General features: G+C 45.0%; 1 protein-coding gene across 2 annotated transcripts in view; it reads left to right on the forward strand.

Annotated features, from left to right (window-relative positions):
* The first annotated feature begins 213 nt into the window (after positions 1-213).
* Positions 214-13,503, forward strand: part of LOC114682709 (ubiquitin-conjugating enzyme E2 L3) — a 54,718-nt gene continuing 41,428 nt past the window's right edge. The window contains exon 1 of one of the 2 annotated variants that reach the window (XM_028856682.1): positions 214-289. In XM_028856682.1, coding sequence (XP_028712515.1) covers positions 263-289 — 27 coding nt within the window. In that variant the 5' untranslated portion in view covers positions 214-262. The remainder of the gene's footprint in view (positions 290-13,503) is intronic. The other variant, XM_028856683.2, reaches the window with a different exon arrangement.

Below are 13,503 nucleotides of genomic sequence, written 5' to 3' on the forward strand. Positions count from 1 at the left end.
TACACTATCTCTATCGCGCATCTACTACGCGCCAGGCACCGTACGTATTGGCCGTCGGATTGGAGGCTACATGAGGCAAAGGTCTTTCGCTATCCGGTCATTTAGGTCTTCACAGGACGCTCCGGCCCGGGACCGCACACAGCAGGCACCCGCCCCGGGCCGCGCTCTTCCCGGCTCGCCCCGCCCCGTTCCAGGAAGTGAGGGCTTCAGCCGCCCGGCCGACCGCGATGCATTCTGGGGAAGCAGCAGCACCAGACCCAAGATGGCGGCCAGCAGGAGGCTGATGAAGGTAAAAGCCATTCTCTGGCGCCGGCCGGGCGGGGGGCGGCGTCCCCGGGCCGGGACCCCACGGCGGGCCGCGGCTCCCCGGGGCGTCGCCGCCCTCCGTCCCTCGTTCCGCGGCTCCGCGGTGCCGCTGTGCCGCGTGTGGAGGAGAGCGCTAACGGGGCGCCTAGGCCGCAGCCCGGGCGGGAGCGCAAGGCGCGCCGGGAGCCGCCGCCGCCGCCGCCGGCCCTCGGATCAGCCCGGGCACTTCTCGCGCCCCTCCTCCCGGAGCGGAGCCGGGCCTCCGTCGCAGCGGCCGCGGCCCGGGTCGAGGACGCCGTTGATGTGTGGGCCGGGCCTGGAGGCCCAAGCTGGGCGCCCTCGGGGAAGAAAGCCGGAGCCCCGGCTGGGAGTCGGCGCCGCGGAGCCGCCCGGTCCTGGGCCGCGGTCGCCGGACTCTGAGCCCCGTCCCGCCAGCCCACAGCTCCGGGACCGGGAGGCTGCGAGGCCCGAGACGGGAAAGGAAGGAGGAGGGCAGGCGGCCAAAGTTAGGTCAGTTAGCTGGGGGTCTTTTGAAACTGTGTTGGGTCCTCGCAAACTGTCGCCTGCCACTGCAGTCACCGCGGGCAAGTTCCAGCTCTAGGAAGGCGTGGGGTCGCCCCCGTCGCAGCTAGGTCCTCCTTCCTATCCACCTTAGTCATCTGATCTCCTTCCCCTGATGAAGCAAAGTGACATTTTTGAGGTGGGGGTGGAGGTTGGCTTCTGTCGTTGGAATCAGAACCGGCCAAAGTTTACAAAAATAACCTGGTGTACGCACTTTGTATCTTGAATGTAGCGGAGTGTCATCTCACTAATTGGCTCCTTTGGTGAGACATCCAGGTGCTCAGCTGATTTCGGTGTTTCACTGGTAGATTTGCCGACATCCTCTAAAGATAACCCCGCCAGTGTTTGAGTGCTACCTGGTAGTGCGGTGGAGGTACCGCCTGACCGGAAATAGGAAAGGCCCCGGGAGCTGGCTCCTGAGAACAGAAAGCTGGGTCTCATCCTGGCCCGAGTTGTATTTGGTTGATGGAGTCACTGGAAACAAAAACCGTTTATTCACTGAAACCTAGAGAGAACGTTTAACTAAAACTAGAGTGGAAATGAGCACAAAACAATTGCGATCAAGCTCCTTATCTGCTCTGCACTCCATCATTTTCCTAAATGAAAGGAATGCTAATCACTTCCATGTTCAAATCCCCCAAAGTTGTCGTGCCTCTAGACTTGTAGATTTCAATTTAGGAAGATATGTGAATGCATGTTGTTTCTCCAGATTTTATTGAAATTACTTGAATTCATCCCCCTCTCTCAGGTACCCTTCTACATACTTTTCCCTGACTACCCTTCATGGATTTGAGTTCTTTTCTCTAAAGCAAGTGTTTAATCTTTTTCTTCTGGCTAAAATCCTCTATGGTCTTGTCTGAAACAATTAATTCTAACTTTTAAAGTTTAAAAAGAAATTATTAATTTTAATTTTATATGCATTGGTCTTTTAGCTGCATGTATGTCCGATCAGTGTGAGGGTGTTGGATCCCATGGAACTGGAGTTACCGACAGTTGTGAGCTGCCTTGGGGGTGCTGGGAACTGAAACAATCCTCTGAAAGAGCAGCAGTGCTCTCCACCTCTGTGCTCTCTCCAGCTCTCCTAACTTCTTTAAAAATTTTAAAGTGCATTTCTTTTCTTTTTGGTTTTTCCAGACAGGGTTTCTCTGTGTAGTTTTGGTGCCTGTCCTGGAACTCACTCTGTAGCCCAGGCTGGCTTTGGACTCACAGAGATCCACCTGCCTCTGCCTCCCAAGTGCTGGGATTAAAGGTGTGCGCCACCACTGCTGGGCCGTTTCTTGATGTGTGTGCACAATATGTTGTGCCACAGCATCCATGTGGAAGAAATTGTTTGTTCTTTCCTTCCATTCTATGGGTTCATTATGGTCCACTCAGGTGGGCAGGCTTACTACACTGTCCCATTCCATCTTACTTGGCTTGAAAGACCTTTCATTCTTTTGTTTGTTTGTTTGTTTGTTTTGAGACAGGATTTCTCCACTAAAGACCTTTTTTTCCTTCCTTTTTTGTTTGTTTTGTTTTGAGACAGGGTTTCTAAGAAAGACCTTTCTTAGGGATCAGTCTCTTGGTCTCAACTCCAACTTAGGTTCTGGATGCTTTTGCACCTAATTATTCCAACAACTACCAGTTTTCCAGTTTTTATTGTGTGCTTCATATTCATGATTGTGTTTAATCTTCCTTTTGAGTTAATATTATTCCAATTCTGTAAATGAGAAAAGAGAATGCAGAGAGATTCTTTGGCTTGCCTCTGACTACCCCACAAAGGAGAAAAATAATATGTAATGTAACTAATTTCTGTGAGTGAGTCCCAAACAAAGCTTAATGATGGTACTCACTCTGTGGTCTCCCTTTGTATGTGTGTTTGTTTAGCCTGAGAAAAGCAGTCTTCCCAATTTGCTTTTCTTCCTTCTAGAGGAGTCCTTGGGGTCAACACCAGTCCCTGTGACTGCGAACTCCTCCCTCCAATACGGAACTACATTTCTCTTTGTAACAGTCAGATTTCTGTCCTGTTTCTGAAGGGCAGGAATTGGCTTTTGTTCAGTTTTTTTCTTTTTGCCTCTTGTTTTTGGAGACAAAGGCCTTACTCTGTATTCCAGGCAGACTTCAAATTCAAAGTAATTTTCCTGCTCAGCCTCCTGACTGCTAGAATTACAGGAGTGAATCACCAGGACTAATTTCTTTTTTCTTTTTTTGATTCTCGAGACAGGGTTTCTCTGTGTAGCTTTGTGCCTTTCCTGGATCTCACTTTGGAGACCAGGCTGGCCTCGAACTCACAAAGATCCGCCTGGCTCTGCCTCCTGAGTGCTGGGATTAAAGGCGTGTGCCACCACCGCCCGACAGGACCTAATTTCATCCTGGTATTTCCTTTGTTCAACCCCAATGACCTAGTTTGGAATCCCTAGGCTGTCAGACATCTAGGAGGGGAATTACAGTTTTTAAATTGTTTTCAAAAATTTGAGCTCAGGAAAAAGTTTAAGTACTTACTAATTCAAGTTTATTTTACTTAAGTTCTTTTTTCCCCCTACACTCAGAATTAGTCTGTTGTCATCTTTATTTTTGCAAATGAAGCAGTTTTGAGTTTTGATAGATTGAGAGAGTTGTAACTAAGGAGGAATAGTAGATCGTGGTGAGGTGAGATGATGAACTTAGTTTCCCTGGCTTCAAGTGTAAAATTCTGCATTCTTTGTCAGATTGCCTCCATTTCTTCTTCAAGGCTCCATGGAAAAGAGGGGGAGGCGGGGAGAAAGTGTGTGTGTGTGTGTGTGTGTGTGTGTGTGTGTGTGTGTGTGTTGTGGATGGAGAGTCAGTTCAGGCGGGAAATTCTATTTATATGGTGCTGATAACTGGCTTTGAGGGTTTAAACCTGGTTAGATAGTTCTGGCCATTCTGGAACTCACTATGTAGATCAGGTTGGCCCGAAACTCAGTGAGATCAGCCTGCTTCTGCCTCCCAAGTGCTGGGATTAAAGGGGTGCACCAGGCTTTTGTTATTAGCATTCTGCCTGGGTGTTTGTCTGTGTACTATGTACTTCCCTGGTGTCAGCGGAAGCCAACAGAGGTTGGGTCCTCTGGGACTGGGGTTGCAGACAGTTGTTGAGCCACCATGTGGGTTTTGGGAATTGAATCCAGCAGCCTGGGCTCTTCACTAGTGAGCCATTTCTTTAGCCTTTCAGGTTTTTTTTTTATGATGATGGTTAACAGGTAGTATAAATACAAAAGTAATAAAAAGCACAGTTTTGTCAGACAGTGGTAGCACATGCTTTTAATTCCAGCTTTCAGGCAGAGGCAGGTGGAACTCTGTAGATTTGAGGCCAGCCTGGTCTACAGAGTGAGTTCCAGGACAGCCAGGGTTACACAGAGAAATCCTGTCTCAAAAAAAAAAAAAAAAAAAAAACCCCAAAAAAACAAAACAAAACACCACCACAAAAAAAGCACAGTTTTATATAATATCTTCTTTGTATCAATACCTATGTATAAATATGACTGAGAAATTATTTAGGAAAAATGAATTTGAGAAAAACCTAATTTTTTTAGGTTTATTTACTTTATGTGTATGATTGTTTTGGATGCATATCTGTCTGTACGTCACTTGTATGAATGCTACTCTCAGAGGTCGGAAGAGGGTGTTGGGGCACTATGGAGGCAGAGGCAGGAGGATTTCAGTTTAAGGCCAGCCTGGTCTACAATCATGAGTTCCAGGACAGCCAGGGCTATGTAGAGACCCTGTCTCAAAAAAAAAAAAAAAAAAAAAAAAGAAAGAAAGAAAGAAAGAAAAAGAGAGAATATTGGTTCTCTTGGAATTAGAGTTATGGGCAATTGTGAACTGTCTTGTGGTTGCTGGGAATTGAACCTGGGTCTTGTTCTTATTTTTTGAGCCATCTCTCCAGAGGGGAGTTTTGAGAAAGTTTTAAATTTCAACATTAGCAAGAAAGATTTACAATGTTAACAAAGCATTAAATACATTTTAATTTGCAAAGCAGCTAATTCAATATTGAAGGCAACACCTAGATTGTAACCATTGCTTCTGTCAAGAACAAGGAAATAGCTACAAAGCCCAAAGCAAATACTCTGTGTAGAAATTAATTGGGCTGATCATGTGTGGATGGCCTCACACTGCACCCTGCGGCCCTCCCATTGAGTAGCTTCCTACAGGGACTTTTCTCATACGGACTTTGTGGATTCACAGGCAGGGGGAGGTAGGAGGTACATTTTACTAGTTATTGTGTTATAATAGTTGAGCCATGGTACTGAAATTTGTAGTTTCTTTTTAGTGCTTTTTTTGTTTGTTTGTTTTTCAAGACAGGGTTTCTCTGTGTAGCTTTGGAGCCTGTCCTGGAACTCACTCTTGTAGACCAGGCTGGCCTTGAACTCAAAGATCTGCCTGGCTCTCCCTCCGAGTGCTGGGATTAAAGGTGTGCTGAGAGAAGTTTTTTTTACATGATGTAATACATGATAAGCCAATATCAAATGACTTGAATCTATTTTGGGAGTAGGTCCTCTCTGGGGTTTGAAATTGAGAAAAAATAATTGCTTTTTGTGTGTGGTGTGTGATGGGTGATGTTTGACTTAGTGGTGTACACATGTAGAAATCAGAGAACAAGTTTTGGGAGCTAGTTCTCTTCTTCTATTATGTGTAGATGTAATTCTGAATGATCTTATTAAATAAGAAACACAGAGCCGAATGCAGAGATCGAGCAGTAGCTAAGAGCTGAGACCACCTTATCTTACCACCTGCTGTCCTTCCCTGAGAGAGAGAACTACTTCTTGTGTGACTGTCTTTTTTATTGCCCTTCTGTTCTGCCTTCTCATTTACTGTAAACCCAACCACATGACTTCCTTGTCACTGCCTGTCTATACAGACCTCCAGGTCTCTATGGTTGGTATTGAGATTAAGATTAAAGGCATGTGTCATCATGCTGGCTATGTCCTTGAACACACAGAGACTCTGCCTGATGTGTGATTGGGATTGAGGGCGTGTGCTACCACTACCAGACTTCTGCTTAATGGCTTGCTCTAGCTCTGATCCCCAGGCAACTATTTATTAACATACAAATAAAAATCACATTTCAGTACAAATAAAATATCACCATAATTATGGGTTTGGGTATCAAACTTACATCAGGCTCACATAGCAGACAGTCTGTTGAGCCATCTTGTCAGGTCCACACCCACTTGTTTTTTTTTTTTTTTTTGGTGCTGGTGGTTGAACATGAATGCTTCAGCTGGTGTGTTACATTGTGCTATACCCCTACCTACCAGTCACATTTGCATTTTTTATCCTAAGGTTATTTATTCTAGTAAATTGAAACTACTTCAATTAATTCAGCCATCCTTAATGATACTGGTCTTTGGGTGTGGGTGTGTACGTGCACGGTGGATGCCCAGGGTGCATAGTAGGTGAGCATCCTGCTATTTAACTATATGCCCTCCTGCCCCTTCTTTGTCATTTCATTCATTTATTGTTTTTTCCAGGACAGGGTTTATCTGTGTAGCCCTGGCTGTCCTGGAACTTGCTCTCTAGACCAGGCTGGCCTCAAACTCAGAGATCACCTGAGCACTAGGATCAAAGGCGTTTGCCACCACTGCTGACTTACTTATTTTTGAGACTGAGTCTCAGTGTATATCTCCTGACTGGCCTAGAACTTGCTATGTAGACCAGACTGGCCTTGAACTCAAAGAGAGTTGCTTGTTTCTGCTTCTGGAGTTCTGGGAGGATATTTGTTGGTTGTTTGAACTTGGTTTTGATGTGTTTTTCAGACTGACTTTGAATTCACAGCAAGCAGTTCTGTTTCAGCCTACTATTAAGTGCTGGGATTATAGAGGTAATCCACCACTTTTTTTTTTTTTTTTTTTTTAAAGACAGACTCTCCTAGTTAGGCTAGCCTCAAACTCACTTTGTAGCTGAGGATAACCTTGAATTTATAGTCTTCCTGCCTCCACTCTGAATGCTTGAATCACAGATGTGTACCACAAGCTTAGTTTATAATAAGCAGCGCTGGGATCAAACCCAGGGCTTCATGCATGCTAGGTAAGCACTCCACCACTTGAGCTCTGTCCCTGGTCTCCACCTCCAAGAGACTCTGCTGCGCTGTGCCACTAGTTTCTCTCCTCTGTCTCTGGTGGACGTCTGCACATCTCTAGGATTCTGTTTCAGTCTGTCCTTCCTGTTACACACAATCCCTGCCCAGCTGTGGTCAAAGTAGTGTGTGGGTGTATGAGCTGCCCAGGGGCATGCTTAGAGATTGGGATTGAAGGAAGGAAAGCAGGGGTGAGGCTGGGACTCTGGTTTAACAAGTTTACATTCCTTAGCATGTTCCTTCAAGATCTGATTTCCAGCTTATCTGCTTCCCACTTGGCCATCCCCTAAACATAGTGTGCTGTTATCATTCATTTATTATTTTAATAATAATATTTGGTTTTTTGAGACAGGTCTTTGTGTAGTTTTGGTGCCTGTCCTGGATCTCGCTCTGTAGATCAGGCTGGCCTCAAACTCACAGAGATCCACCTGGCTCTGCCTACCGAGTGCTGGGATTAAAGGCATGTGCCACCGCTGTCCAGCTATACTATTATTAATTATTATTATTATTATTGGTTTTTTTGAGACAGGATTTCTCTGTGTAGCCCTGGCTGTCCTGGAATTCATTCTGTAGACCAGGCTGGCCTCGAACCCAGTGCTGGGATTAAGGTCGTGTGCCACCACTTCTTGGCTTCTCACTGGGTTTAAAATTCTTTATAAATTTTATTTTACTTTATTTATTATGTATATGGGTATTTTGCCTACATATCTATGCACTATGTGCATGCTTGGTGCCCAGGTAGGCCAGAAGAGGGTGTTGGCTCCCCTGCCACTGGAGTTATAGATGGTTGTGAGCTGCCGTGTGGGTGGTGGGAATCAAACCTGGGTCCCTGGAAGAGCAGCCAGTCTTTTCTTAACTGCTGAGCCATCCATCTTTCTAGCCCTTTGTAGCCCTGGCTGTCTCAGAACTTGCTATTTAGAACAGGCTGGCCTCAAACTCAGATCCACTTGTCTCTGCTTCCTTAGTGCGAGGGCAAGCGCTACTATGTCTGGCTTTTTTTTTTTTAATTTAATTTAATTTAATTAATTAATTTATTTATTTTTAGTTTTTCGAGACAGGGTTTCTCTGTGTAGCTTTGCGCTTTTCCTGGAGCTCACTTGGTAGCCCAGGCTGGCCTCTAACTCACAGAGATCCACCTGGCTCTGCCTCCCGAGTGCTGGGATTAAAGGCGTGAGCCACTGCCACCACCGCCTGGCCTATATCTGGCTTTTAAAAGTTGTGTTTTTTAAAATTTTATAATTGTGTGTGTGTGTGTGACTGTGGGTGTATGTTCCTGGACTGCAGTCTTTATATAGAGGCCAAAGCATAGCCTGTGGAAGTTGTTTTTTCTCCTTTCACCAAGGCTTCTGAGTTAGGCTTAAGCTACATGCCCTTTTATCTGCTGAGCCATCTCTCCTTGCCATTTTTTCTTTTTAAAAAATTTGCCTATTTTATATGCATTGGTGTTTTGCATGAATGTATGTCTGTGCACCATCTGTGTGGCGCCCACAGAAGCCAGAAAAAATGTCTGATCCCTTTAGAACTAGAGTTACAGGCAGTTGTTAAGTTACCATGTTGCTCTGGGAATTGAACTCGGGTCCCCTGGAAGTTAACAGCCTGTGCTGTTAACTGATGAGCTGTCTCTTTAGCCCAACTCTGGATCTTTTTGTTGTTGTTGTCCCCCACACCACTTGTCCCCTCCATCCCTCTGCAGTCCCAGGGCTCTCCCTCAGGGCCTTGTAATGCTATCACTGAGCCATATCACTGACCTCTAACTCCTCTTTTTTGGCATGCAAGGAATCTAACCCAGGGCCTTAAGCATGCCAGGCAAGGCACTCCACTCCAGTGTGATGTGTGTGCTTCTTCTCTCTGTACTGAGTGACTTCTTGTCCTTGGAGACTCTGCATAAGGGGTACTTCCTTTGGGCCCTGGTGAGTGAGTTATGAAAAATGGTTATACCTCTAGCTCTCAGAAGTTCCATCTGTCCATTGGGTATCCCATGTCTGCCAACTCAGTGACGCCCCATCCCCCAGCACTGAGGAATAGGTGGCATATGGCTCAGTCCTGTAAGAATTAAATAATATTCCAGTAGTTGAAGAGAAAGTCCTTGTGGGACGGCACATTTTTCTTGCAGCCAGCCTTGGCCTGCTTAGAATATAGTCCAGTGAAGCTGCGTTCCTCTTCTCCCAGAGTGGTTATGGGCAGCGTCTCACTTAGGACCTGCCCTAAAGGAGCCCCAGAAACTTGGGTGAGCTTCCTAAGCAGGCAGCCCACCCTGATACTGTATTGTATCCTTAATTTTAGTTAGGCCAGCCTGTAGGTGCACCAAGAGACTGGTCTGCTTTTACCTTTGGGGTGGCTGTACAGCATGGGCGTTCCCTTTGCTCTTATGCCGTGAATCTTGGCAGGGCCAAGTTCTCCAGGCAGCTTCTGGAAGAGACGTTACAGAAGGTGATGCTGAAGGACTTAATGAAAGGCAGCAGAGCCGCCTTTAGGTTTCATTTGAAGTCCTAGAAGTGCCTGGAGGGGATGGGGGATGAGAGAGAGACTGAGACTCTCCCTTTTGGACTGCTGAGAGCTAGACTTGGTGGTCAAGAGCTTAAGTTCTCAATTTTGAGTCTTGGACCTGCCACATATTAGCCAAGTGGCCTGAGCAAGTTAACTTCTCTGCCTTAAGTTACTCCATCTGTGTGTAGGTTACATGAGTTAAAATCAGTACTCGGCAGAGTATTTGTCATATATTAAGATATTATAGATATCATTAATTAATAAAAGTGAAACGACACTGGGCATCATGGTGCACTATGGTCTCACTGTGTAGATCAGGCTGGCCTCAAATCACAGAAATTTGCCGCCTCTGCCCCTCAGGTCCTGGAAAATAAGGTGTGTACTACCACACCCAGCTGTTGTTTTTTATTTTTATTTTTTTTATTTTTTATTTATTTTTTATTTTTTTTGGTTTTTCGAGACAGGGTTTCTCTGTGTAGCTTTGCGCCTTTCTGGAACTCGCTTTTGGAGACCAGGCTGGCCTCGAACTCACAGAGATCCGCCTGCCTCTGCCTCCCGAGTGCTGGGATTAAAGGCGTGCGCCACCACCGCCCGGCCAGCTGTTGTTTTTTAAACTGAGAAAAATCCCTGAACTGAATAGTGTCTCAGTATCTCGTGTGTGTGTGTGGTGTGTGTGTGTGTGTGTGTGTGTGTGTGTGTGTGCGCCTTTTTTCTTTGTTTCTGTGTACGTGTGCAGTGTGTGCATGTGTGTGGTGTGTACACCCAGGTGCGTGTGTTTAGAGGTGAGAGGACCAGCTGTGCTGCTCTACAGCTTGTCCCGAGACACGGTATCCCACTGAACTTGCTGTTTGGAATGCTAGTCTACATAGAGAGTTCTAGGCCAGCCCAGACTACACAGTGACACCCCCTCTCCCCCAAAGAAAGATTCTTCCCCACACAGTCTCTTTGAAAAAAGTGGGGGCGGGGCCTGGAGAGTCGGCTCAGTGGTTAAGAGCACTTGGCTGCTCTTGGCACAGTCCTAGCATTGCATGGTGGTTCTCAACCATCAGTCATTCCACCTCTGGTGGATCCACCATGGGATGCACAGACATACGTGAAGGCAAAGAAATAGGACATAGGAAACTATGTAACAAAGTATTTAAAAATCATTTCTTAGATTTATTTGTGTGTACGAGTATTTGGCCTGCATGTCTGGTGCCTGAGGAGGTTAGAAGAGGTTGTCAGATGCCTGGAGCGGAGTTGCTGATAGTTTTAAGTCATCGTGTTGGTGCTGGAAGCTGAACCCTTGTCCTCTACAAGAGCAACAGGTGCACTTAGCCACTGAGCCAATGCCTGGCCCCCACACAGTCTCTTTAGGGTTCTATAACTCTGAGGGCCCTTGGAAGCAGGTGCTGACGGCCTTAATTTAAAGCTGAGGAGGCAGATGGGAGCTTTGGAGCCAGCTCCACTGCCGCTGCCATGCTTCAGCGCTCTGCTCCTGCTGTGTGGGTTTAGAGGACAGGATGGTGTGGATTCATTCTGTTTTTAAACAGTTTTGGGATAACCCCCTGGGTTTTAGACAAGATTCTGAGTTACTCACTAATTCTTGTGCTAATTTTGACAGCTCTAAGTCTGTATTGATTATTGTCTTCTGTCCTTCATTATCTTGGCCAGATTTTGCTTCTACCTTAGAATACTTCAGCAGCAGTTTTGATAGCTGTTAGCCCAGCAGGCACATACTTAACCAGAACAGACACTAATGTTGAAGCTAGTGCTTATTGGTAGGATTTGTGTATTTCTGCAAGGGGACACTGCCTGATCTTGTTACTGGTGGGGGAAGAAAGTATAACTCAGGGGCTGGAGAGATGGCTCAGTGATTAAGAGCACTGGCTGCCCTTCCAGAGGTCCTGAGTTCAATTCCCAGCACCCACATAATGGCTCACAACCATCTGTAATGAGTCTGGCGCCCTCTTCTGGCCTGCAGGCATACATGCAGACAGAACCCTGTATACTTAATAAATTAATAAACTTAAAAAAAAAAGTATAACTCAGAAGACTAATAGACTCTGAGCCTTTTCTAAGGTGGTAACTGGCTGCTTTACATCAACACCCTTGCTATGAAAAGTCAACCTGAGCTTACAGAAGGAAGTCCCCTCCAGTACTCTCCTACAGGCCTACTTTTTCAGCCCTCCTCAAGTGTCTGACATAGGCAGTTCCTGGTCTTTTTGTTCTGTGTCTCTAGGTGTGTGGTGGGCAGACTTAAGGCTGTTGTCCCAGTCCTTGAGCTCCCAGTTTAGTAGGAGAGTGTAATGTAGGTCAACAATGCTAGGCACACCCTTGTTCAGATGAAGACAAACACATTCCAGGAGTCGGGCCTAAGAGAAGCTGCCTGCCTGTGGAGCTAGGGCCCTGACTGGGCTTGCCAGGGGATGTGTAGGCAGCATTTTCCTTTAAGTGTGAGTTGTAGGTGTCTTCAAGTATATTTTCTTAGATTGACTTGAGGCCTCTCAGTATGCTGAGATAGAGTAGCAGGGACCTAAACTTGGATGTTGATTTCTGCTTTTAATCATTTGTGTTGTTACTTTGAGACTTGGTGGGTATCCTCATAAAGAGGATAATGAAATGGCTTTATAGAATTGAGATAATAGTCGTATTATGTTAGCTGTAATAATAGTAAGTGTAAGCATGTAGCTGATCCATGAGTGGGCATGAGTCATTCCCTCCCTCATTTGCTGAGAATTAATTGAAATGAGATTTACATTCAAGCATTCGGAAGGATCATGTTTAAATTTGCAGGATATGTAATTATATTAAAATCATAATTTCATTGTCAAGCAGTTTTATCGTACACACTTAGAAAGTTTGCACTAAATGCTAAAATTAGAAATTTTAACTTTAATATTTATTTGTTTTGAGACAGAGTCAGTCTCACTATTTGGCCAGACTAATCTGAAACTCAGAGAGATCAGCCTGCCCCGGCTGGGATTAAAGATGTGTGCCACCACACCAAATTTTTATTTATTTTTAAAAGTTATTCCCTTCTTGGGTCTCTGAGGGAGTTGAAGATTAGTTAGTTATGGTTGAAGATTAGTTAGTTATAGTTGAAAATTAATTAGGATAGAAAGTGCATTAGATACATCTTGGATTACCAAAATAGGATAGATAATGGAATTATTTTCTCTGATTTGTCAAATACCTGTTTAGGTATTTATTACTTGTATATATTTTATATAGTTATTGTAATTTTGTATATAGTTTTTCTTTTATTAGTTATAAACCTTTTGCTTTTTTTTCTTTTTATTAAAATAGAAGAGGGGAAATGTGGTGGTAATCTAATTGTACTGAAATGTGATTTTGATTGTATGTTAATAAATAAAGTTGCCCGGGGGTCAGAGCTATTAGAGCCATAGCAAGAGTGTGGCGGTGGTGGCACACGCCTTTAATCCCATAGATCTCTGTGTGTTCAGGGATACAGCCAGCATTGGAGGCATATGCCTTTAAGACCTGGGGGGCTGTACATTCAGACAGTGACGAGGCAGTCACATGTTTGGGTTTACAACCAATGAAAAGGCAGAACAAAATACTATAAAAGACAAACAGACAGGATATAGCTCTCTTTCGGGAAGCTGGGACACTGCAGGAGGAAGGGTGAGATTTAACTCTGAGCTCTGACTCTCGGCTTTCTCTTTTACATTGTTTCTGTATTTCTTATTTAATAAGATTGTTGGTTACATCTACAAAAAGTACTTCACTTTTAATTTAAATTGTATTCCTGTGTGTCGGTATGTGCATGTGAACACACAGTTTTCTCTGAGGTCAGAAAAAGGGCACTGGATGCCCTGAAGCTGGAGTTGCAGAGTTGTGAGCTGCCTATCATGGGTGCTGGGAATTGAAACTTGGGTCCTTTGTCAAGAGCAGTATGTTGCTTTTAGCTGTTAAGCCATGTAGCTGGAGAATTCTCTCCAGGTCCGCCAAGCCCGGCATTCCGACAGCCCACTTAGAAAATAAACACACAGACGCTTATATTATTTACAAACTGTATGGCTGTGGCAGGCTTCTTGCTAACTGTTCTTATATCTTAAATTAATCCATTTCTA

The sequence above is a fragment of the Peromyscus leucopus genome, chromosome 12, assembly GCF_004664715.2.
Source record: "Peromyscus leucopus breed LL Stock chromosome 12, UCI_PerLeu_2.1, whole genome shotgun sequence".
In the NCBI taxonomy this organism is placed as follows: domain Eukaryota; kingdom Metazoa; phylum Chordata; class Mammalia; order Rodentia; family Cricetidae; genus Peromyscus; species Peromyscus leucopus.